This window comes from Peromyscus leucopus, chromosome 5 (genome assembly GCF_004664715.2).
Source record: "Peromyscus leucopus breed LL Stock chromosome 5, UCI_PerLeu_2.1, whole genome shotgun sequence".
Taxonomy (NCBI): domain Eukaryota; kingdom Metazoa; phylum Chordata; class Mammalia; order Rodentia; family Cricetidae; genus Peromyscus; species Peromyscus leucopus.
In genome coordinates, this window is record NC_051067.1 from 58,281,591 (window position 1) to 58,308,776 (window position 27,186).

The 27,186-nt window shown below is 44.5% G+C and overlaps 1 protein-coding gene across 4 annotated transcripts in view; it reads right to left on the reverse strand.

Moving 5' to 3' along the window:
* The window catches only part of Sfmbt2 (Scm like with four mbt domains 2), a 186,559-nt gene that overhangs the window by 17,066 nt on the left and 142,307 nt on the right, over window positions 1-27,186 (reverse strand). For 3 of the 4 annotated variants that reach the window (XM_028891440.2, XM_028891451.2, XM_028891461.2), the window contains exons 14-19: window positions 26,921-26,991; window positions 24,175-24,317; window positions 14,349-14,458; window positions 5,022-5,197; window positions 2,548-2,714; window positions 1,117-1,380 (exon numbers count right to left, since the gene is read on the reverse strand). In XM_028891440.2, coding sequence (XP_028747273.1) covers window positions 1,117-1,380; window positions 2,548-2,714; window positions 5,022-5,197; window positions 14,349-14,458; window positions 24,175-24,317; window positions 26,921-26,991 — 931 coding nt within the window. The remainder of the gene's footprint in view (window positions 1-1,116; window positions 1,381-2,547; window positions 2,715-5,021; window positions 5,198-14,348; window positions 14,459-24,174; window positions 24,318-26,920; window positions 26,992-27,186) is intronic. The other variant, XM_028891484.2, reaches the window with a different exon arrangement.

The following is a 27,186-nucleotide window of genomic DNA, read 5'->3' on the forward strand; positions in this document are numbered from 1 at the left end:
TTTCTAACAACCTGTGTGCCTCAACTCCACACCACGGGACCAGAACTCCTACTTCTCTTGATCTCTTTGCTGGACACACAGCCAGTGACAGAGCTCAGTCTCTGTGGAGTTTCTTAGCAACCTGTGTCTGGTGACTCCCACACCTGCAATGACCTGGCTGTCTTCAAAGGCTCAAGAATAGTAACAACAAAAGGTACAGCAGGGCTGGGAGATGATGGCAAAATGCTTGCCACGCAAGCATAAGGACCTGAGTCCAATACCGAGATCGCACACTAAAAAACAAACAAACAAAACAAAACAAAAACAAAAAACTGGTGGTGCTGGGGAAGTGGAGGCAGGAGGATCCTGGGACGTACTGGTCAATCGGCCTAAACTACTAAGCTCTAGGCATGAAATCCCTTTTCAAAAAATAAAAGAATCAAAACAAAAGAATAAACGAAGAGTGAAGAGTGAACAGGCTCCTAAGAAATGATATCTGAGGTTGACCCCTGACCTCTAAGCACACTTATGAACCTGCACACCTGTCCCACCCCATGGCATAGTGACCGCCTAGTTCAGAAAATCTAGGGCCTGCTTCCTAAGGAATCATCACTGATTATAATGCAAACAGATACTAAGCGGTATAGCCAGACCCACACAGTCCAGCCCAGCTCACTGTCACCGTTCGCTTTCATTAGGATGGTGCCAAGGACCTGTGTAGCTGTTCACATGCCACCTATACGGTTAGGGAGTGTCCAGTATGCTGATGTAATGCACGAGGGAGATAGAGAGGTGTCCCACGGAGGAGAGAGAGCTGCAGAAGTCAAGTGTGGAAACGGGAAATGTGGAGATGGCAATGTGAGACCCACAGCTTCAGGACCGGACCCTCTCCACCCACCTGATTGGAAGCTCTGGGATATTAAAATTACCCAGACATGAAGACGCTCTTCCAGCCCTAGGAACGTCTTTCTGATGCTTCCTTGCCCTTTCAACCCAGAGGTAAAAAATCACTCTTTTGTTCTCAGACTTGGGAATTTTGACAGAGCATCTACGGTCGTTTCTGATATTTGAAAGAGGTTTTTCCTGAATGGCGTCCACGTTCTTAAAGAGAAGCCATGACTCTCTGAGCTTACTTACCTCTGGTTCCTCAGGCTTAGCAGGCGGGGCCTTGTCTGCCTCAACAGCAGAGGTAGTGGTTGGCCCTGGGCGGACCCTCCGTGGCCTCTCCACTGGCGGCCGCTTCACGGCCTCTGAACTGTTGCGCAGGGTCACAGCTCTCCGGGGCCTGGCGGAGGGCACCTCCGCTGACGAGGTGTCTGTCTGGTCATCTCGGACCTCAGAACCCGTTTCCTCACTCGCAGTGTCATCCTCTGGGGCCTCCGCATCCTCCTCCTCACTTTCCTGAGAGGGAGGGATGTGCTTAGTAAGGGCGTGCTGACGGGGACTTGAGTGAGAGCAGTAAGGTGACGCTCATAGACAGCCAATTGCCAGCCCCGGATGACCGGATGACGTGGCTTTCCTTCCCAGAACAGAGCTCTTGGCAAGGTTTGTCCACGGAGGCCTTGAAAGAGAGCCCGAGGTACCAAAGACTCTCCTGACACAGCCTTTTCCTAACCAGTAGCTGAACACATGCAATTGGTTCTCAGTACGTAAAGGGGCTGTCAGGGAGTGTCTTGTCCCAGGTTTCTATTCCAGGACTCAGGAAGATGAGGCAAAAGGTTAGTAAATTTAAGGCCAGCCTAAACTGCATGCTGAGACCATCTCTCAAAAAAAACTAGTCAGGGACTGAGGAGATGGCCTGACAGGTGACGCGCTGGTCATGCAAGCGTAAGGACTTCAGTTTGATCCCCGGATGCCATGTGGAAAAGCTGGGCCTGGAGGAGGCGGAGGCAGGTGGATCCCTATGACTTGCTGGCCAACCAGCTGAACCAAAGTGATGAGTTCTAGGTAAAAACCTACCTCAAAAACAAAACAAAAACTCCTGATGAACCTTGTCCTGAGGAATGACAACCGAGGAGGTTGACCTCTTGTCCACACACACACACACACACACACACACACACACACACACACACACACACACATATGCACGCACGCACGCACGCACACACGCACACACGCACACATACACACTGCACACATGCACACGCAGTTCAAGGCCACTTTGAGCTACACAGAGAGAACCTGCAAGGGCTAGGTTGTTGCTGGATGGCAAAGTGCTTGCCCAGCCTTCACAAGGTTGGGCCTGATCTCTTCCATCCCCCAAAACAACCGAACCCGGCAGGCAAAAGGGTTTGCTGTACAAACCTGACAACCTGACTTTGATCCTGGGATCCCACAGTGAGAGGAGAAAACAGACTCCCAGAATTTGTTTTCTAACCTCCACAGGTGCACCATGGCAGACACAGGCATAAGCCTGCATTCTCATTCTCCTCCTCCCCCTCCCTCTCTCTTACTTACACACACACACACACACACACACACACACACACACACACACACACAGTAAAATTAAAACCAACCAAACATCTCTCCTCTAATGCTGGGAGCCCTTTAAGGCTAGCGTACCTCCCCGGAGCCTGCTGGGAAGTCCACCGCAGAAGATCTTCGTCTCTTCTGCACAAAGATGGATTTCCGACGTTTCCTTCTCCTGGCTGGTTTTGGATGCCCGCTTTCAATGCTGCTTTCCCCAATTGGGGGTTTAATGATCTTCTTTCTCTTTCCATAATAATAGGCTATAGGGAAGAAGATGGTCTGACTGAGTACAAGCAATAATAGGTCCATCACAGAGCAGAGCCTGCTGGGAGATCCCTGCCCTCAGTAGTCACAATTCTATCCAATGGCTGTTTGTTTGTTTGTTCGTTTGTTTTCCTTTTGTTTTTCCTCCCATTGTAGCTCAGTTTCCAGTGACAGCAATATTCACACTGAAGGGTCTAAGCCTTTTGAAGTTTTGTTAAATGAGATCCAGAATCATCTTTCAGCTCACTTCCAGGTCACAATGCCCACCCCTTTCCTCTTCCCCGGTGTCCTGGGACTACAGGAAACCATATCTGCAAGGTCAACAGTCAAAGCAACTGAAGTCCTCAGGCAAGGCAGTTACTTCCGGGAGCAGTTGCTGGCCAGCAAACCCTTCCACTGGCCAAAGGTACGGTGATGCAGAAATGAGCAGGGAGATGACGTGAACCTCCAGGGATAGAGTATGTGTAGGTCTCCAAAAAAGACTTTTATCTGAAGTTCAAGGCCAGCCTAATTCACAAAGGGACATTCTATGTGATGATTAGGGTGGTCAACTTGACAGAATCTAGAACCATCCGAGAAAGGCCTATGACCTTGCAGGTGGGGAGTTATCTTGACTTAATTAACTGAGAGGTGGGACGACTCACCAGCAAGGACGGTGCCATTCACTGCTTGAGATCCTGGACTGCACTAAGAGCGAGCTAGCAAGCTGAGAACTTGCGTGTACTCCCAGTTCTCTATTTCTAATTACAGACACACCATGGCCACCTCTCTCTAACTCCCGCCACTGTAGCGTCCTTGCTATGGTGGGCTGTCACTGGGAAGTGTGAGCCAAAATAAACCCTTGCCTGATTAAGTTGTTTGTGTCAGAGTTTGATCAATCACAGCCACAAGGAACAGAAATGAACACACCATGTCTCAAAACATCAAGGCCTGGGAATGTGGCTCGTGGCAGAATGCTGGTCTAGCATGTGCAAGACCGGCTTCTAGGCCCTGGTCCCTCTCACCGGGAACTAAGTATGTAGGTGGAAAGGCATAGAAATGGAATAGAGAGAACAGATGACCCTCTGACTTTCAGAGGGACTGGGAGTAGAAGGTTAATTTGCCAAGCACAGTTGTATGTGTGTGCCTGTCTACCTGTGTCTGTGTACAGAACAAAGCCACACTGTGAAGAGGATCTCGAGCCTACTCATATCCCTGGTTCCAACAAAGCAGTTGATATGTCACAGGTGCCTGCAGTTCACAGAGCACTGACCACACTGTGTGCGTCCTTAAACTCTAGTAGGTGGCTGGAGCCTGGGCTTCCTTGTCACGGCCCCGGGACCAGAGAGAACTAAGGGGAGATTAGCAAGCTCAGAAGCTGGAGACTGAGTTTTCAGAGCTTGAGATGCCCCAGGTAGAGGCCTCTACAGTGGTAAACCCTTCAAGAATGGGAGAAGGAAGTTCTCAGAATAGAGGAAATGAAGGGCTGGGGGAAGCTGTCAGTCTAAGGCCGAGGTGAGGTCTCTCAGGGCGCTGGGAGTTGGCAGAGGCAAGTACTACAGGTTGGGGAAGGGGGGCCACCTCAGAGTCCTGCACAGCAGTGGGGAAGCAAAGGCATCTGGGAAGGAAGGGAGATGTTTCCGAATCCTCCAGTGACACGCCTGAGAGAGTGCTGAGGGAAGTAGCTAAGTAAGGGAGAAACGGACAGGGTTGGGCCAGTAAGAAAACGCTCAGAGAGTTTCCTGCTGCTGGACGAAAGAACTGTTGGCCAGTGTGGTTGTTCAGAGACTTTGCTGCTGTTGGATGAAAGAACTGTCAGCCAGCGTGGTGGCTCATATCTGTAATTCCAACACACGGGGCAGAGGTAGGAGGAACTCTAAGAGTGTGAGGCTAGCCTGGGTTACATAATGAGTTTTAGGCCAGCCTGGGCTACAGAACGAAAGACCGAGTCTCAGAAACAAAACAAAACAAAAAAACCAAACAAACAAAACCAAAAAAAGTAGTATTACAAATCCTGAGTGTAAGGACAAGAAGTTAATTAATTAGAGTTTCTAAACATTACTAATAATCAGTGTATCATGTCCTGTTTCCACCCACATGGCTTAGGAATCAGTTGGTCTTCTGAAATTGTCATTTCTCCATTCTCAAAATATTCTGATGACAATCCCCCCAGGTTTGAACCATCCCATCCTTTCTTATGTCAGGCTAAAACATGTATGGACCTGCACCACAGACCGTAAAGAGTTCTGCAGTTATTCATGTGAAAAAAAAAAGCGTTAAAAAAAAGTACCCCACACCATAGCTCAGGATCCCTTTGGACTCACTGTATTTGGTTTTGGTGTGAATGGAACAGTTCTCTGGGCAGTTCTCGGAAATCAACACAGGACTAAATAAATTCGGACAGCATTCCAGCTTGGCACACACGCGGCGGCAGAAATGTTGCACCTGGTCTGATGTCCGCACGATCTTGACCACAGCCCTATACGTTTTGCCTCTGTACCTAGAAAATGAAGGACAGAGAAGGAATGGTGAGTCCATTTTCAGACTTAATCTGTTAGACTGGAAGGCACCTCTAGCCATCTGGCATTGTGAGAGACACGGGTGTTGTCACCTGTCACCTACAAAGTTCACACATGAGAACTGCACACGAAGTTATTAACAAAAGTTCCATTATAAAAATGGCTTGATGGTCTAGAGAGATGGTTCAGTGGTTAAGAGCATTGGCTGTACTTCCGGCGGACTGGGGTTAGGTTTGCAGCAACCCCCAAGATGGCCCATAGCAACGTGGAACTCCTGCTCTAGAAGATCTTACCCCTCTTCTGGCCTCTGAGGGCACTGTAGGTACATGGGGCATAGAAGTACACACAAGCAAAACACCCATATGCATAAAATAAAAATAAATATATCTTTTTAAAAAAATTCATGAAGTTCCAAGTAAGTTTGTGATTTTGTGTTGGACCTCATTTGTAACTCTCCCAGGGTGCACACAGCCCACAAGCCAAGGGTTGGAGACACACAGCATTGTTAAGGGATGAATCTGAGTTGTTCCCTAAATGTTAGATGTATGGCTGTCAGCCCTGGGGCTTTTGGGAAATGATTGGATCATACGGTGTCTCTTTATCAACAGATTAATTCCTCAGTGGGTTCATAAGTTGATGGCATTAATGAGAGAAGGTGGAGACTTTGGGAGTGGGGCCTAGTTGATGAAAATGAGCCAGCAGGGTGGGCCTCTGAAAGGTCTATCTTGTGCCTAGTCCCTCTTGATGGCTCTGCTTCATACACAGTTTCCATGAGATGAGCATCTCTGTCCTACCATCCACTCCCGGCCGCGCTGCTCCGCTATGGACTGAAACTCTGGGCCCAAACCAGTGCTTCCTCCCTACTTTTTCTCAGGTTAGGCATTTTGTCACAGCGACAGCAAAAACAAACCAGAGCGAGTGTATTCCCAAACCGACATCTCTATTTTCTAACAACATAGCGTAATGTGTGTAGCTTCTGCTTTCTCTTGATACTTCCTTATAATCTTACTGGGAATATGTTTGAGAATTATCCTCTGGTGGGCACAAAGGGTAGGGTAACAGGGTTAAACCTCCTGTAGTAAAGATTTCTACATAGCAGGTTCTCACCATGTTACATGGAGCCTCATAGCTAAGCCTAGTACGACATAGTATAGCCTAGGATACATCTAATGGTCGTGGTCCTCAGACTGAAGCTAATGATATCTAATGGGTGTCCCTTTTTTATTTTTTGAAAGCATGAGTGCATATTGGATAGTGAATGTGCTTTGAAAAACTACGAAAAATCAGATCATTGAAATGGCATCTTTGTCAAGACGGCGCAGCACGTTATTGAAATGAGAGACAATCTCTATTATTCATAAGTGGGCATTGTGCAGCATGGTAGCAGGCAAGCAAGGTCACCATCAAGAGGAGAGAAGTGCAAAAGATTTTATAAGAAAAATCAAAACTAACAAAACCCTGTCCTACAGCCCTGTGAAGTCAGCCTGCCACCTGAGAAGTCCTGGAACTGGGGATGCCAGCAGCTTTAGTACCCACAGAACCCAAACTGACCACAAGCAAGCTACTGTGGTGACACAGACAGGCTTCTGTGTGTTAGAAGTATCTAAGGATCCATACAGAATAGCAAAGCGCTCCACCAAACCCTGGCCATCAGAGTAAGCATCTCCGTCTCTCTCCTGGCTGACAGAGTAACAGGTGGCTCCATAAATAAAATCACTCTGGAGAAGTCATCTACTTTTCTGCCCACCATGGCTTTAGTTTGCCAGCCCCAAAGAAGTGCAACTCATCTTTCCGGATGCATGCACAATCAACCCTTCATTGGGGACCCAAATCTCAAATAGACGAGGCCACAGAGCCTAGAGGACGTGTTCAAAGAATGGATACTGTAAGATAAGGAGACCATCATGTTCAAAACCAGAAGATAAAACATTGTTTAAAACCCTTGACCAGGGCTAGAGAGGTGGCCCAGCAGTTAAGAGTGAGTGTTGCTCTTTCAGACAACCCAAGTTCAGTCCCCAGTGCCATCAGGCAACTCACAAACCCTTATAACTCTAGTTCCCGAGGGATCCGATGCCTCAGTCTGCATGGACACCTACACTCATGTGCACACATTACCACCCACCCCATAGACACCCACATATACACATATTAAAGATAATAAAATCAATCTTTAAAAACCTTGATCTGGATCACAAAGAAAAATACATTAGAAATAAAAAGAAAAAAAGTACTTCTTAACAGATTTCATCTTGATTTTTTTCTAATTAATGTCTTTTGGGGAGGCTATAGTATGATTTCCCTAATAATTCATTTTCCAAAGTCTTGACAGCAAAAATAAAATTAAGCTCTAACTGGAAAAAGTCCTTTGTATTTATTCTCTGGCCTCTCATGTCCTGGGACCTCTGTTCTCCTTGTTCTTCAATTCCTCTGATGTTTGAGGTTGCCTTTGTATATGGGAAGAACTCACACCAATGCTTTGTAGACAAAATGATGCTTTAAATCGAACAGCTTTGCATCAATGTTGATTTTTTCCTCTGGAACCTTCATGGGCCCTCTGTAGAGAGACTGTTCTCTCTGCGCCCCGGGACGGCTGCTCGGATGCACTTTGCAGGGAGAAGGTCTCGCTTTCTACTGTTGTTGCGTTTCATGACAAGAATAATCCTGCTCTGAGAACACAGTATATCCCCAGGTTTGTGGGAAACAGAGAATATAATTTTTTTACAGGTACATTTTCCCCTTGTAAGTTTTATCTTTTACCTGTTTGTGGCCCTACAGCTCTGCTTGAAAGACCTTGATATCAAGAATCTTAAAGTCTCTTTGAAATCAAAAATGAAATAACATGACACACAAAGAGCAGGGGAAATGTGGAAACCAGGTCAGATGCCAAACTGTGTAAGGGGAACTCGGAGACAAAGCGTGTCCATGTAGGAACCCTGCAGCGACAAGGTGCATGAAGAGACACGAAGAGCGCAGGGCTGCTTCCTGTGGCCAAGGGGAAAGCCATTTATCTCCCTCCCTACTCAGGCAGAATCAGTGGAGACAAGCCTTTCCTTTTGTCTTATTACCTTTTAAAGTTGGCACACAAAGTAATGGGCTTCATTATGACAACCACATACATATGTCATTGTACTGTCTTATAATGAAGCGTGTGCTTTACTCATCTAAATGCACCGAAATGAGAATTAAACCACAGTCAAATGATGATGGCTTCCTTTCACATGTCTATCTGAATTCCATGGTGGTAGAGGGACTGAGGAAGAAGAGCATAGTGTATGGGTAGAGCGCTGTAACCTGACAAGACACTGTTCCTCCAGACTCTGGCTGCCCCAACTCTGAGGGCAGGATGCTGCAGGCACACAGAACCAGCCATGCTCCTTTAGGGTCTGCCTCAACTGTCCAAAGCTGCCTTGCTTTTTCCAGGACAGCTCCCATCTAACCACTGACTATGGAGGAAGCAAAAAAGGCTTGGTGATTGGGCTCAGGGCAATCCAGATGGCTTCTTTAGTCCCAGAGCAGCTCATGAGCCACCAATGGCAGGTATCCTGAAGGTCACCAACCATCTGCCAAGTCTTGCACCTCCCCTCCCTACCAAAGGTGCTAGACTTTTTAATACAATCCATCTAAGAGGCACTAGTCCTGGGAGAGGGGGAGACTGCAGTGGGGTAGTGGTGAGGAGGCTGTTTGCTTGTGGGACTAGAGATATGGGGAGAGAGGGGGGAGGGAGGGAGGATACTGAAGTGATGTTGGCCATCTGATCAAATAACATACTGTAGTTAGCAAGTGCAGGTGTGACGGCCGATATGCATGGTCGAGTCATTGTCAACAGGATTCAAATCAGCTAGAAGACACCGCCCCGATATGTCTGTGAGGATGTTTCCAGAGAGGCTAAAGAAAGAAGGCCCACAAGTCCTAAACTGAACAAAAAGCAGTAAGGAGGAAGCCAGCTTAGACCAGCATTCGTCTCCCTGCTTTCCTACCGTAGATCCAGGGTGACCAGTTGCCTTGTCCTGCCACCACAGCTGGAGCGTATTTTCCACCATGATGGACTGCCCTTGGGTTGTGAGCCAAAGCAAGCCCTCCCTGCCTGAAGTTGCTTCTTACTGTGTGTTTACAGCAGGCTTCCTGCGGTCAGAGGCAGGAGCTGTAAATGGGACTGAAAGGCCAGGGTGATGCTGGCATGGTGGGCTGGGACAGGAATCTGGGTTTATTGCTCCACTTGCCCTGGAGATGCTAGCTTCAGAAAAGCCACAGGCACCTCGGGCTGGCATCTGAGTACTTGAGCAAGAAGGTTGAGTCCTCCAGCCCAACACAAAGCAAATTCCAGAGTCTAGCAAGAAAGCAAGAGCCTAGCACCAACACTGTACAGCAGAGGCACAGAAAGCCACTCCTGCAGTCTTACCACTTTGAACCCCAGTTCCCAGATGTAACAACCACTGTGATACACACACACACACACACACACACACACACACACACCACAGTGACACACACACTATGACAGACTGTGACACACACACACACACACACACACACACACACACACTGCTGTGGTTGAAACCCATGACCCCAAGCTCATTAAGCAAGCATCTCTATGAGCTACATGGCTGACTCATTTACTACTAACACCCCACTCACATCCCCAATGCAGCAAGCTCCTCAATTAGGCAGTCACTGGCTTTGAGGTCAATCATCAGATCTATTTCCAGGAGCACAAATTGTCCTTCTCTGAGCCAGGTAAACAGAAAGTAACAAATGAGTGCGCACACGCACACACACACAATCTGTTCCAGTGAACATCTCTGTTTGGGAGTCCTTTTTCACACAAGTCCCCCAGGATGGTGCAATACATCCTTCTGTTCATAACACAGAAGCCTGTGAAATGGCTAAGGGAGAGAGGCCAGGAAGTAAGGATCACAAAAGCAGCCCCTGCCTGTGGGAGAGGTGAGCACTCCACAGTTAACACCGCTCACACCAAAACAAGGCCTGACGTAGCCTTGCTGCCCCTGCCCACACCACAACCAAGTAGAACAAAGCGGCAACAGGAGCCTGGAAAAGAAAAATCTGTAAACTTCTCCCTGGCTCCCCTAACACGGGCTCAAAGTCATTCAGAGAAGAGGTAAAATACGAAGAAACTTTTGGATGCATTGAAAACATTTCAATTGTTTTAGATGCCCCTAAAGGTGAGAGTAAAATTTTTTTCTCATCTTAAAATTCTGAATAATGCGAGTAGTTTGGAATATTTACATTTATCCGAAGGAAACTGTTCCATTAAAAAACAGTTTCAACAAACAATGTCAGAATGCTCTTTCACTTTGTCAGGACAGGCAGTCCAGCTTTCAGACAATGACAAGCCACACTTCCTACAGTGCTCCAAATCCTGCAACCATTTCCTTAGTAGTGTGAAAGGTGTAACTGATGGAAAGGGAAGAAAAATACCAATAGACTACTGTAAGTGATGATTCTGGGTTCCATTTTATTTTATTTTTTTATTTACAGGTGAAAATCTTCTGAAAGGCAAATTTATCTTGTCAGGAAAAATATCTATTTATTCTTTGAGGAAAATGCCATCCCCCAATAAAAGAAGAAGAAAAAAACCAGTGAGTGAGGGAGGGAGACACTTTTCTCTGTGGTACAGTCACTGGCAAGTTGTTCATATTCAGTAAAAGCTTCTTACCCATGAGCCTTTAAACAACACTTATGAAACCCACTGGGTCATGATGCAAGAGGAGGACCAGGAGGAGAATCAGGAAGAGGAGGACCAGGGGGAGGAGGAACAGGAGGAGGAGGACCAGGAGGGCCAGGAGCACCAGGAGGAGGAGGAGGACCAGGCAGAGAAGGAGGACTAGATGGAAGAGGAGGACCAGGAGGAGGAGGGCCAGGAGCACCAGGAGGAGGAGGACCAAAAGGAGGAGATGTAGTGGAAAGGCAACTAGTTGGGAAGAACGGGATCTGTGGAGTGGGTTGGAGATAAACGAGGGAATAAAGGAGAATAGAATCAAAATTCCTTATATACATGAAGAGAAATGTCCTAATAAAATTAGTTATTATATATATTTCATAAATGTTAATAAAGACATTTAAACAACAACAACAACAACAACAGTGAGCAATCCCAACAAACACTTCCCCGAGAGCTATCACAGACCTCGACTCCAGCAGACACTGTAACATTACAGTTCAGCTCAGACAGTAAAGACAACTGCAGTCGCAAATGTCAGGTCTAACCTCTGCTAAGTTAATTCATTCACAATGAAGACCACTCCCGCCTGTCAGAACGGAGGAGGAAGAAGCTGGCTCCCTCTCCAGTCTGTCCCCATTTGCATAGAGGAAAAGCACAGCCAAGTTGTCAGGATCTGGAAAGTTGTCGTTTGCCATGAGAAGGAGAGGTGGCACGACCCACAGACCTGTCACCAGCAGGCTCCTGCTGACGGCAGCTGTCATCATTAGCAGCTGCTCAGAAGGAAGGCTATGATCAGGCAAGGAGAAAGCCTGTGCAGACAGGCGTTTCCTCCCGAGAAGATGCTGCGTAAGGCTTTGCTGAGGACCTCCCTGCCACCCTCAATAGAAGAGGTAATCTGTTGCCTCTGTAATTGAGCAGGATGGAAAGCAAGGTGTCGGTTTCAATTCTACCCGGCTGAATTTAATAAAAGCTCCCATCGACTCAGCGACATGAAAATAAGTGCAAACATTTGCAAAATGAACTCTTCCTGTCATGGAATAGTTTCTGGCTGATTTAGGGAGAGCAGGGCTTTTAATGAGACTTAAGATGTTTGTGTTCTGGTTATTTCCGTAGCTGTTAAGTGCCTCTGGGTTATGGTGAATGGTACAGAAAAATCCCAAAGTGAGAAGTAAGGATTTCTCTACACAAATACTTGCTGGAGTCTTCTGGCATCAGCTTAATAGGACTCAAGAAACAATACTGTTATGGCAGATGACCCCCCTTATAGAACATAGAACATGGAATACTAAGAGGAAAAAAAATTTGCTTTGTTTCTTCTGTGCTATGGGTGAAGCTCCTGTAAGAGTTTCTTGGAATGATGACATAATTTTGCCCATCACTGGCTTTCAGTGTTGTAAAAATAAGCCCTCTCCTTATTGTCCTTCATTCCCTTCCCCTTGTGATTGGACAGGGCATTGTTAGACCATAAATGGCTTTCATGGAATTGAAGATAACAGGGCTGACACCAGGAATGCTGAGTAGGTAGCTGACCATAAACTGTTACACTAGCCCCATACACAGTACCAGAAAAAGTTATTAACAGAGGAAACTATACTGGCCATACACATCATGCACAAGGTCCTGGATTCCATCCCCATAGCTTAAACTGGATGTGTTGGTGCATACCTGTAATGTCAGCACTTGGGCCGTGCGAGCAAGAGGATCAGAAGTCCAAAGTCATCCTTAGCGATCTCTACGGCACATGGAAACCCACAGAAGAGCAACAGCCTTCTCAGACCAGACACTAAGTAACACTCGGCATGAAGTTCCCCTGAGAAAGGGGCCTTTTCCTATGGTCTCTTCTATAACCAGAAGCAAGCATGTCAATGGCCTTGCTCTCCTTTTCAGAGATGGAGAAATGCAAAGCGAGCCAGGTGTGCTGGCACATGCCTCCAACCCCAACTACTCAAGAAGCTGAGGCAGGAGGATTGAAAGCTCAAGGTCTCCCAAGAAACACAGCATGCGCGCGCCAGTCTGGGTAACTTAGTGATACTTGCCACAAACTAAAATTTAAAAAACTAGGTTGACTAACAGAGGCCCTGGATTTGAAAACTCCTTCCCACAAAAAAAAGAAAGAAAAGAAAATAAAGAAAAAGAGAAAGAAATAAAGATGTCGAGTGAAGCAAATTTATCACCTTCCCAATTTCCAAATAAAAGAAAGTCAGCCAATATGTGAGCCTAGAATTCTTTGCCATTTTATTTAATGCAAGCCAAAGAGATGTATCAGTTTCTTCTATCTCTAGCTTTTTCCACTCCAAAGCAGAGAACTTTTTATGTGGAAGAAACAGGTCACAATAGCAAATATCGAGGACTTTTAACAAACATCCTGCAGTGATGATAGGGAACATCACTGCCTCTGTGTTTTCTCATTTGTAACAAATCATGTATTGGCTTATAGACACAGTAAGTTTTTTTTTTTTTCTGAATGTTTAGCAATTAAAATGTATTATTACTTAAGGGGCTGGGGAGATGACTCAGTCAGTAAAATGCTTGTCTTGCAAGCACAAGGACCTGGGTTCAAGCCCTAAAACTCATGCAAAGAAGCCAGATGAGGTGATGTATGCCTGTCATCCTCAAGCTGGGGATCAGGAAAGAGGAAGATGTCTGGGGCTTCTTGTTAGGCCAGCAGAGCCTACATGGCAAACTCTAGGAAAATGAGAGACCCTGTCTCAAAAGTGTTCTTTGGCCTTCATACATATTTGCATAATACTCACACACACAGATACACACACAGATACACACACAGACACACACATACCTGCACATATACAATGCACACATATACATAAAACACACACATGCACAAAATATTAGTTAAGCAAATCTGCATTTCATGTTAGCAATCTTAATGCTTAAGGCAGCTCAATATAGAAGAAATGTCACTGTTACAGTTTGGATGTGAGATGTCCCTCTAAAGCCCATTTATTAAACATCTGGTCCTTAGTTGACAGTTCTATGTTAGTAGGTGGTAGAAACTTTAGAAGGGGGTACCAAGCTGGCACAAATAGGTCACCGGCGAAGTGTCTTGGAAGATTATACCTAATCACCTCATCCCTCTTCTCCTTCGGCTTCTTGTCCACTTGTGATGTAAATAACTCTGCCACACTGTCTCATTGCCACAATATTCTGTCTCAACATATGCCTAGAAACGGAGCCAGCTGAGCATGGGCTGAACTCCTTGAAGCCATGAGGAAAAATAAATCTTTGAGCCCAGAAGTTTCTTTCATTAAGTATTTCATCATGGAGATAACAAAAACTAATCCAGATAATAAGTCTACATGTAGCACATGGATACAAGAGACTTTCAGTTTGTTTCTATTTGTCTGGGCAATATCAAATCAAGGGGTGAGAAGTTTCAAAACAGCAGGGGAAATATTGCAAATCCTTTGTTTCCCAGAATTGAAAATACTTACTTTGCCTTGAGTGTCTCCTCCTGAAAATTCCAGTGTGGATCCTCCACCAGTTGCAATTCTCTCAATACCCTCCCAGGCTTGTAGGCGGCATTGATTATCATGCTAAGAACCTGTTGGGAGGAAGATACCAAATCAGCCACAACTGTGTCCATTCCTGTTGAGTTTGACAAGAACGTGTTGAAAACCACGCTGTCGACAAGAGGTTTCTGCCTTACATCTCATTAAGCGAAGGGCTCTGATGAAGCCTAATAGAGCACTGAGGCAATATGGAACTAATTCACCAATCAGAAAACACAAACCCCCCTCCACCCTGGCTTGGAAATTCAAAACTGCTCACTAGCAGGAGTGCCTGATGCTCCAGAACTCATCAGTTCATTATTCTCCAACTGGATGCTTCTTCACTAGGGTCCTGAGACTTTCATTCTGTTTTTAAAAACCTATGTTGGAGTCTGGAAAGACGGCTCAGTGGTTCAGACCAGGTATCGCTCTTGCAGAGGACTTGTATATGGTTCCCAGTGCCCATGCCTAGCGGCTCACAGCTGCCTGCACTTCCAACTCAAAGGCTCCAACACCCTCTTCCGGCTTCCACAAATGTCTGTATTCCTGTGCACATCCCCTCAAATACAACTAATTAAACATAAACATTAATCTTGTACTTCTTTATTTAACCAATGAAGAAAACAATATGTTTGAGCTAACACTGTGGGGGAGACTTCAGATACCTGTAAGAAGTGTTAGGAATTCCTGAAAGCTAACAATGCCTCAACTTAATGGACATTTAATTTGATAGTGTTCTTGGGTGTGTATTTAAGCAGTAGCCTGGGGCATTTAACATTATCCAATATTATATATCTTCAAATAACACGCTCAATTCCAAATCTGAAGTCCAAGAAAATAATCATGTGGTAATTGCCTATAGCAAAGTACCCAGAATGACCAGACATTTCTATACTATACTATTCAAAGGAGCAGACTCTAGAGAAGAGAGGTGTTCGTAGCAATTCTCAGTGTGCTGATTTACTAAAACAGTCGTGGAACTTAGACCTCTGGGCACTGGCCTCTCACTAAGTAAGCCATGATTTCCTCATTTTTGTGTTTTGGAGACAACATCTCATATAGCCAAAGCTGACCTCTAACTCTGATTATCCTGCTTCTACCTCTCAAGGAATGTGTCACCATGCCTGCATAATTAACTCTAAGCATTCACAAGCTCTGCCATACTCCACACTCCTGATACCCAACTTCATCAACAGTATGAAGAAGTAAACAGGAAATCAAGTGGCAAATTCCACAAAGTGGCCCTCTGTGGCAGTTCCATGGGATGCTAGGAATACAGACAGGTAGGAGAATTTCATGGTACCACCCTCTTCTCAAGTTTACCCAAGTCCAGAAAAGGTGTAAATAGTCACATCAGGCTAAAGGCACACAGACTGCATGTGTGGTGACCACATAGGACAGAGAGTGAGAAAAACAGTTCCAAGATGGATAAGTACTGCTGCCCCCATGCCTACTTGGGTGGAAATCAATCAACATAAAGGAGGTGACATTAGGAAAATATTGCCAGGGATGGATATACCCTGATAACCTCTGAAAACAATGAAGCTTTCAGAGATAGGGATGTGGTTTCATTGGCAAAGTGCTTGCCACACAAATTTGAGAATCTGAATTCAAGTCCCAGTACCTGCATAAAAAGTCAGGAAGATATCCAAAGTCGACTTCTGGCCACCAGGTGTACTTAAACGCATATACACACACATCTTCCCATACATGTATACAAACATGACCACTTACACCTCCCAAAAGAGAGAGACAAATTGCATTAAACAGTTACTATGCAACCCACTTTGCCCTAGGTGGCACTGGGCTTTGTTCCAATGGCCCAGACTATCCCCAACAAGAGGCATACTTGAACCCAGGGGGTTTAGATGGAACAGCAAGGCAATACAAGATGCTGTGGTGCGTTTTGTTTTCTGCTTTAAAACAATCACCTGATTTTTCTGTTTGCCATCAGTGCAATTTAAAAACTGAGTTTAAAAATAAATCTAATTAGAGCTGGTCGCAGTACCAAGTGAAGTATTTATCATCAGGCAATCACATTTCAGTTCGTTCTTTTCATTGTGACTAGCGGAGAAAACCCCAGAGCTACGTTGTCGTTTGCTGCATATCAGAATGCATTTTGTGACTGTGAATAGAATCAGAACATGCCTTCCAGAGTTCAATTCAGCCTAGAAAGAAGCAGCAATTAAATTTGAAAAAGCACCCAATATAGATTTTTTTCTCATGGCTTTTCCTAATACCAACCCATTTGTCTTCAAATTCAACAAGGGTTCTAGAATGCTATCATGCTGATATGCACAGTGGCTGTGTCCATGATTGTCGAAGAAAATAGAGCTACCCAATGAAAAGAACTACATGGGGACTGGGGAAACTTCTCAGTGGTTAAGGAGATAGGCAGACAGTGTGAGGACCTGAGTTTGGTCTCAGGACCCACATAAATGCTAGTTAGGGGTGGTGGCCCACCTGTGATCCCAGCCTCATATGACAGAAAGAGGAGATCCCAGAGCAAGCTGGTTAGCCCAACTAGCCATATGATAAGGGTTTGACTGAGATGTGCTGTCTCTATGAATACAGTAGAAGATGACACCTCAGGCCTCCAAATGCATTCACACCCCTCCAGATGCATGCCAGCACCTACGTAAATATGCATATATGCAAATGTGCAGTACACACAAGCACACAAATGGAAGAATAAGAACTAAGTAGATAGTTATTGTTGTCACTAGGCAGAGTTAAACCAAACGACTTTGCCTTGCAAACTATCAGAATACAATGCAGTATGTTCTCCATAAGAGATTAGAAAAAGCATAAAGCCCACCCTCAGCTAAGGACACTGTCAAACAAGATGTCTGAGTAACTCCAAAAGAAAATCCACACCACAAAGCAATGGCTCACTGCATCCTTTGGAGTTTGGGATGTTGAAAACATATTGCCATAAGCAAGTTCCTCTCTAATGGGTTATGGGAGAAAAGCAATGACCTCTCTAGCTGGATACATCTGGGATCAAATCTCAGTTAGATCCCTGTGAAGCTACAGGTCTTTGGGCAAAATGACTTTCTCCATTTGTATGTAGAGCACTTTCATTTACCTGGTCATTTTCCCTATGGTTGCTACCACATTGAGCTCAGCCTCTGTGACCCTGAAGGGACAGGCTCCTGACACTGTTGGTCCCCTGCTTATTTGGTTTCTGCCACTTTAGCTAAGAACTGTAGAAAGTTCTCTTAAGGGCTATCCACTTCTCTTGCAATGAATTGGGTCTGTAAGGTTCCTAAAGGCCCAGATGGTACAGGCTTGGTCCCAATGCCAGGCAATGAAAGGTACTAGGATCTTTAGGTCACTGGGAATGTGTCCTGGAGTGGGATGAAGGAATCCTAGCCCTGTCTTCTTTCTCTTTATCACTTTATCACAGCATGGAGGTGAATAGCTTTCCTCCACCAAGTGCTCCCCGCCATGATGGACTATCTCGCCAAAGATCCCAAAGCAACTGGACCAACTGGATCATGACTGGAACCTCAGCAACTCTGAGCCCAAATATTCTTTTTTCTTTTAATAAACCGATGGTCTCAGGTACGCTACAGTAATGAAATATGACAATACCCACATAGCCCATTCTTTTTCTCTCTCAGGTCATCTTTCCAAAAGTCCCTCCACAGAAACCTCTTTTGAGTACCCTCCGCATAAGACCACTTTCCTTTCCTCATCATCAGCCCTCTCCCTTATCACTATACTGTCAATCTAAGCAGGCAGAAAGCAGGGGCACCATGCCACCACATTCTCTGTAGCTAGACTGTGACTGGCACTGGCAAGTGTCTGATCGACTTTTTAAATTTTGTTCAGTAAATTTCAATATGGAACCAGAAGCTAGAGCACTGAAAATTAATGACAAGAATCTATCTGATACCATACAGTAGGGTGAATGGGGGTTCAGGAAGGAGATAGCTTTGGTTTTAGATTGTCGTTGATACAAAGTCCTCCTCTATGGTATGATGTGAAAGTTCAATAAGTGTATCATGTCTTCCATATGGGAAAACAATAGAGAGGGCCACAAGAGCAAAAGCAGCTTGCACTATCCTTTAGTTGTGCATTGCAGACATTACCAGGCATCCCACAAACACCTGCATCACAAGCCAGGCACATGCATTATCATGAACACGCTCACCCAAGACTGCTGCATTATTCTTAATGGGTTGATGTTCAACATTAACTTCTGGCAGTAGCAGCAAAAGCACGGCAGAACACCTTCATGAGGCATGTGTGCCTCGCCTTTGATTCTGATGACTGTCTTACCTGGGATTCAGCGACACAAGGCTTTTACTCTGTCCAGTGTTACTGGGGGAAGCCATTACTATCGAGATTCACAATGGGTTACTAAGAGTGAGTGAGTATTGAACACTTAGCCGAAATGCGACATCTATAGTGCTCTCTCCAAGGCTCAAGTAGCACTGTGTAAGAAGGGACAGAAAGAATCTAGGAACTGGAGGAAGGGGAGTGTTGTGGGACGCTGTCTTCTGGGAATGACACACCCATTGCACTCTGTAACACTTAGCAGCTATGGTCACCTGAATAAGTCTGCATAAGTCTGGGAACAGAATATTCCAGATAGAGTAGAGGGGTACATAAGAGGCTCTTCCCTTCCCTGAGGATTTATAGGTTAGTTAAGGGTTGCTGGGAGAATATTCATTTTCTTCAGTGGTGCAGTTGTGGGTAAGGTGCCCATCCTCCTTTAAACTACCACTCACCCACATTACTATAAGTCACCCTAATTCATTGGTCAAAAACTATTGAAGTAGAAGGGACTAGTTGACAATAGGAAGGTATCAGTAAAAAGGGGGATGGACTAGATGGACATATTCAGTGGTGAATATGATCAAAATACAATAAATTTACATATGAAAAGGTCACAATAAAATCCATTGTTATTTAACAGATGCTAATAAAAAACTAATAATATAAGACCATCCCTGTTACTTAAACGCCAACTTCTGTCTGTTTCACTGATGAACATGGCTTAATAGCCATCCTCATTTGCCATCAGCTCTACAAATAGACCGCTATCTGCCTTCACACGTTAGAAATGGATAGATGATAAATAATGAGACAGATACAAGTATTTGATAGATGATAATGATGGTAATAGAAGGTAGACAGATACTATGATAGATGGCAAATAGGTAGACATATAGATATAAATAAGTAGCTGTAAATATATAATAGATACATGACATAATGATGATATATAATAGAGTTAGATGATAGATGAGCAGGAGGAAGAGAGAAGATAAGTGAGACAGATATAATCATAATGCAGCTAGACAATAACTGGATAAATAGATGGACAGGCTGACAGGTGCTAACAAACAAAGACGAATTAAAAATACAGATAACAAACAGGTATAGATGGTGGGAGAAAGACAAATTGATGGAAAGTTACAGAGTTTGGATACTAAAAGACAAATAATACACAGACAGATGGTTAGACAGGCGGATAAATAGGCAGGGGGCAGATACTGAGATGGGGGTAGACAGGTGAATGTGGTGATAATTGAGTAGGTGAACTAAGATCGTATGGAGCAGGGTTATATCTGTATTTCTTCAATAAGAAACAGGATGCCCATCTTGGTGGACCTGATACGTATTATCACACTCAGTCTCTTGACCAGACTCATGCCTACAAGTCTCATGGCTTCTTCAGCAACCTCAACTCACTAGAGTAGAAAGTCACACAGCAAAGAAGTGATATACTCAGGGAGGCTCATCACCTCCAAGGAAGTGATACCCTCACAGAGGCTCATCACACCTATCCAAGGAAGTGATACCCTCATAGAGGCTCATCCCACCTATCCAAAGAAGTGATACACTCATGGAGGCTCATCACACTTATCCAAGGAAGTGATACATTCATGGAGGCTTATCACATCCAAAAGTTTCCTACAGGTACAAGCACTGTGAACCTTTCTCCTAAGAATTAGCACCAGAAAAAGAAAGAGGGAAGACAAGATTGTGCTATTTTTGTGTTCTAGTAGACATTTACAATATGTCGGTTTTTCCTCTATTTATTTGTTTTTTTCTTTATCTCTACAGTCCAGGCTGCCAAAGAAGAGAGGTCAAACCTGTGTAGAGCTTATGCAATCACAGAGTGACAGCCAGCTGAATACATCCTAAATGATGTGGAGAGCATGGAAAGGGACCCCCGGAGTCTCCCCGTTTGAAATGACATAGAGAACCAAACCTTCATGTGCCACCCTGGGATTCTATCATCACAGCCTGCTGAGTTTCCTTAAAGACAAAGGAACAATTATTCGCCACATTGAGTAATTTCAGAGTCATTTCTGCCGGCAACACCTGGGTGGTACTCTCCCATTTCATTATCACAGGTTGAGATACTCATCCCAGGACACACTGACCTGAGTTAGCAGATGAAACATTCTGTTTCTCTAGTTTCATATCCCTGCCGGCTGGCTCTCCCTTTAATATGAGGATGTGCACACCCCAGGAACACACTGCATATAAACCAAATGCAACAGGTAGACGAGGTGATTCAGGGGATGGCACAAGATACTAACAGTCTTAGAATAATACTACATAAAATGGTTTGTCTATGTGTCAGGGACCTTGGCATACTGGAGAAGACAGCAAGTTAGAATGATTTGTTATAATGGATGGTCCCAACTGGCAATGATTTGACTGAGCATGCAGGTTTATGACAAATGTCATCACTATTATCTGTCCCTGATAATTCTATGATGCCCATAAAATGGTCCAGCATATAGGAGTCATCATAAGACTTGACTTGATGCATAACACCAGAAGGTCAAGACCCACTCCAGGTCCCAAGTTTACTTTTAGAGAATGTTGGGAGTTGAATGGACTCTGGCTCCAGCTTAATTAAATCTATCTCCTCTCAATACCATCTCTGAAGTCAAGGTCAGTCATACATTGCTTTCTGAATCTCTACAAAGCCCTCCCAAGTCTAATACCCAGAAAACAAGTTGATGCATGCTTTAGCCACCACTTTCTAGAAGCTTCCTTCTCTCCAACTATAGACCCCCTCACACAAATCTCAGGACCCCTCTCCTCAGCTTGCAGCTAGCCTTTCCAAATACCATTCTTGCATTTGCCTATAGACACTATCTACTTAGAGCAGACCAGCCACAGAGAAAACAACTCCCGTTTCACATTTTCTGAAGATACAAAAGTGTTTAAATTTCCAATACTGCCGATGGCCCGGAAAAGCAAGGCATCTGTCTCTGCTTCAATTACCTCGTTCTCTTTAAGCAAAATGAAATTTGAAGCCATGCAGAGGCTCTGGCACCAAAGGAAGAGCATTAGCATAAATATTGGTTTGGTGGAACTTACATTTTTCTTCCACTCACAGAACTGAAGCGCTTGCTTTTTATTTATTTATTTTTCCTTCCATCTTGCTGTGCATATTTTTAATCATCAGCAAAAATCAACTTTTGTCATCAGAAAACTGCTTCTGGCTAGGCTTTTAAATTTGGTAGCTGGCAAGCTATCAGAAAATGATTGGGAACAACCACTTTTGACTTGAAAAACAAAATCATTTAGTCAAGTAAGATAGCCAGCCCCTAAAGAGAGAATAAAGCCAAGCTCTTGTTGTTGGTTAACGTGGCTGGCAGATGATAGAGAGTCTCCTGTTAGCGACCAGAACCTGCCATGTGAATCAGGCTTGCAGGCGCCCGCAAAGAAACTAGGTTAGTCACTGTATTTCTGTCAGGTTTGGCGTTCCTGACCTGTCAATCAATACTGGGCACTAATACAGGCAAACAAACTATGCCACCTTAGCCACAGTCCAATTACGTCAGCCTGCTGGCACTCTGAGAAATCCCCACAACCCAGGCTTTACATTCAAACTGCTTGGAATACCAAGAAAGCTACTCCCACACAGCTTCCTCTGAGCTCCTTGGTGCTACCAGATGGTGAAGCACCAGACAACCCTGAATCCTCTTGGGTTTTAGTCTTAAAACATAACACACCCTTTTATACCTATTGGTTAGCCACAGCCTAATGTCCTCGGCTCCAGCCAGGCATGGCCTGTTGGCCAGAATCTTCCCCAGATGCCCACCCATTCTGTACAGTTGAGTTTGTACTTTACCTCTGTCAAGCCAAATGTTGCCTGGACATATCTTAGTCCGCCTACCCCCTTCCCCTCTGCTCTCAGAAAACTGTGCTCCCATCTCTCTTTAGACTACACCTACGATTATTTAGCTTTGGATCATATAAGTTTCCCAAAACTAAATGGGAAAATCAGATAGACAGAAGGCTAAGAGAGCTGGGTCTGATCCAGTGGTTCAGACAGCAAGAGCACCCGGCTCCTAGCAGCTGCCTGGCAAACAACTGGTCAGTGGGTAAATTCTGTAGCCACAGAATTGTGCTCTAAAGAGTATTCATCCTGGCAGCGCAACAATAAAAATGTCATAGTGATACCATTTTTCTTAGAGAGAGCCCTGGTATGTGCAGGGTGAGAGCAGAGAGTTCCTAGAAGAGTCCAGAAACTATTCTATTATCCCAGTGGGTTCACCAGATACCCCCTGAAGTTGGACCAGTAAGATGCAGTAGAAGCGGGGCTTGAGAGATGGCTCAGTGGTCAAGAGCAGTGGCTGTTTTTCCAAAGGAGCTGGGTTGAGCCAGGTTCAATTCCCAGCACCCACATGGTAATTCACAACTCTCTGTAACTCCAGTTCAGACATTCTCACACATGCAGGCAAACCACCAATGGAACACAAAAATTAATAAAATGAAGTTGGTTTATGCCAGGCAGTGGTGGTGCACACCTTTAATCTGAGTACTCAGGAGGCAGAGGAAGGTGGATCTCTGTGAGTTCGAGGCCATTCTGGTCTACAAGTAGAGTTCCAGGACAGCCAGAGCTATTACACAGGAAAACTGTCTCAAACAAACAAACAAACAAACATGCAATAGAAGGATTTCCAATGTCCATTTACTTCCTCGTGGTTAGCCTCTACACTAGGTCACCTCCCCAGATAGGAAGGAAATGGGAAGTACTCTCTGGGTGTTGGGTAGCCGGGGCTTGGCCTGGATCAAGCAACAACACAAAACTGGTGAACACACTTAGAGACCAGGCAGGTTATTACTGTCTAAGAACAGGTACCAGGCAGGCACTGTGGAGAGAGAGGACCGTAAAGATGCCATGTGGGCTGGGTTGGCAGCTCAGTTGGTAAAACGCAGGAGGCCCTGGGTTAAATACCATCACTACATAAAAACTTGGGTGGTGGTGTGTACCTACAATTCCAGCATTTGGCTGATGGAGGGAGAGACATAAGGAATTTTAGGTCACCACTGAATAGGTAGTGAGTTCAAGGCCAGCCCGAAATATATGAAACCCTGTTTTTAAAAAAGCAGAGAAGGAAAAGAAAAGATATTAGCCACTCACTCTTGCCTATGAGGTCCCTTGGCTGTCCAAGGTACCTTCTTCCTTGAAAAGCTTGAACTATTTGGCCCTGAGTGCTCACTCAATATCCTCCTTCTCCTGTCTTCCTAGAACATTTGATTTAAATACATCACAACATATCCCCCCTAATTCATGGGGGAGAGCACGTTGATTAGACTGTGAGTCTTTTATGGTAAGGATGTCGCTTTTTCATCTTCGAATCTCTAGTGTTCCATCCCCAGAGATGAGAGGTGCTTTGCTGGATGTGAACTAAACCGAATCGACTCAAGGGATCAGACATCTCCTTTGGAAACTGAACACAATGCAAAGCTCTTGTGAGAACAGTTCAGATAAATGTCTTACCTCTTTAAGCACCAGCACACACTTGCCAGGCCCCACTGACTGAGGTAGCTCTGCAATCCTCCCTTTGTTCAGGAAGGGGCCTGAGAAACACCTGTGGTTGACGAAGAGCTGAGGACAGCAGTACTTCCCATTGGCAGTGCCTGCTGGGAGAGAAGAACGACAGGGTGGATGCTGGGGATTGCTATTCCATGACTTATGGTGCTGTCAAGACCTGTGCTGGATCCAAAGATCTCGTCTTGACTGGTAGAGAATCTGGAGTGGAAAGGGGCTCTGAATGGTCCCTGCTTCCCCAAGAGCTAGAGCTGTTATGTTTCTAATTGGGCAGCTTGACTTGAGTTTCAAAGTATGACACAGAAACGTGGTTTTCTCCTTTGAGAAAGGTGCCCTGTGTCCTAACACCAGCACATTGCCAGGTCTGTAAAAGTGTCTTAAGATACTTTTACACTTTTTAAAGATACTTTTACACTTTGCTTATTTTTCCCATTACATCAACACAGACTTTTCTGTAGATTATATAGCATCTGAGATACAGAAAGAAGCAGGCTATAAGAATGACTAACCAGGAATCATTACACAGCCCAAGAACAGCTACCGTCATAGAGATAAGATCCACTGTTCTACCCCAGCAACTCCCCTCATGACCCTTATAAAAGGGATTCTCAATCTTCCTAATGTTGCAATCCTTTAACACAGTTCTTCATGTGGTGACCCCCAACCGTAAAATATTTTCATTGCTACTTCATAACTGTAATTTTGCTGCTGTTGTGATTCATAATGTGAATATCTGATATGCAGGATACCTGGTATGTGACCCCTGTGAAAGGGTCGTTTACCCCCAAAGGGGTTGTGGCCCAAAGGTTGAGAACCTCTGCCTTAGAAAGAACCCTCACCCTGAAAGATGCTATTCATCACTCTCACACAAATTAATAAACCACTTCTCAACACATGGAAGTGTGCAGTAAATGATATGCATCTGGGGTCTTTACAAAAACATCTAGTGGATGGTTTTCTATCACACATTGTTAGCTTACTTAAGTTTCCTATAATCACAAGTCAATAAAACTATATCAAATTTGCCAACAATCTCAAAACATTCAGTTTTCACTTCTATACATAAGTCACTCCTCTTATGGATACACCAGTTTATTTGTCGTTCCTCAGCTTTTCCTTAAGTCATCCAGTAATGACTTGAGGAATGTGTCTTCAAAAATCAACTTCTTGCCTATGAGCAAGAGGGACACTGGCTTGTCCATCCATCCGGGTAGACACACTCTTAGTAAAGATGACCACACTGCTCCCTACAGTGACAACCGCTGACATTCCCAACAGCATCGTGTTAGAGCTGCTGATGTCCCACACCCAGGCCTAGGAGGCATTGCCAGGCTTCTCCGCGTTGCCAATATGATGGAGAGAAAATGCACCCCACCGATGGCTTTTGAATTCCTATCCTTTGACACACTCAGCGGGGCATATTGGGTCTCTAGCTCTGTAGCCCAGACTGGTGTGGAGCTCACAGCTCTTCTGCTATGGGCTCCCAAGTGCTGGAATAACAGCTGTGCAACACCACATCTGGCTTGATTAAAATTTGTTGGTGTTTATAAATACATAATGAAGTCCCTTTTTGGGCTAAGAGAATGACTCTCTGGTGTCCTCACTCAGCTCTTACCCAAGATATGCCACAGAAACAGCGGTATTTCTTCAGAAATACAACTATTTGTGTGAAGGTAATTTAACAGTTCAGAAAGGCTGGTTTCTTAAACTTAAGACCCAGTAGATAGGTTGGGATTTTACCCTGAATGTATGAAAAAGAGTAACATTACTGCAGTGGACTATAAAACAGTAGCTGATGTGGTTTTCCAAAAGAGCACTTTGAAATTTGAGTTTTATACAACAAGCTGGATAATTAACTTCACAACTGAATTTCCTTATAATTTTTGGTAGTATTACCCAGACTTTTAGTTAAATGTTCATCTAGTCTACTTATAAAATTGTTCCCTTTACTGCAAAAAGAACATCAGCTAATGAGAGTAATCATACCATGTAGACCATAATCCTGGAATTCAAAGCAGATTTTGTTTGGTCAAGAACACAGAACCCCCCAAGTCAAGTACCAGTTCGTGCAGACATATCTGTAGTCACATTTGGAGGTCCAATGGCAGCTCACAATTGTATCTCACAAAGATGTAACAGTGTGTTAACAAATCTATCAGTCACAATTATCTTCTCAGACTCAGGTTTCCATGAATAAATCAACAGTGAGTGGGATGTAAGAGTCACTGGGGCAAAGGTGCCAGAGACAGTGACATACTTGGAATCCCCGTACTCAGTAGGATTGAGAGTTCAAGGCTAGCCTGGGCTTCACGGCAAGACCATGTCTCAAAAGGGTCAAGTGGAACTGTGATAAAATGTCAAGAAAGGAATGCCCAACACTAATGCTCAATGTTTTCCCTTTCTTCACCGTGGTCCATGACACAGATTGCCAATCTGATTTGTAATGGCCAAATAGCAAACAGATCCTTTTCCTGAGGATTACAGGACCTGTCTACAGCTCTTAATCCAACAGTAGTAAAGATGAAGTACAACTTTAGCTTAATAAAAATTTTAAAAAGGTTTATCTGTTAGTGAGTAGCAACTGAGGAAGAGAAAATAGGCTCAAAGCCGAGATGCAGTGACTGAAACAATACGCATGTCTCCAGTCACAGCTACACAGTGGCATGAGATCGAGTCCTTCAAGGGGCCCATTTACCTGCAGTGTCCATGTGAGGGAACAAGCAAAGGTCATGAGGTATTTTCTCAACAGGCACTGTGGATGACAATCTGTGGATATAGAAAATCAACTATTACAGGGCACAGAAGAAAGGAGTGCATTGTGAATTTTTTTTCATCACTTAAAATGACTATGCTGCAAATTCAAGATAAAAGTCATTGTAAGGTAGGCTGTGTGGACAAGAGGAGCACCAGTAAACTAAATAAGGAGGTCATTTTGGAAAATTGGTTTTCAAATCCATTTGA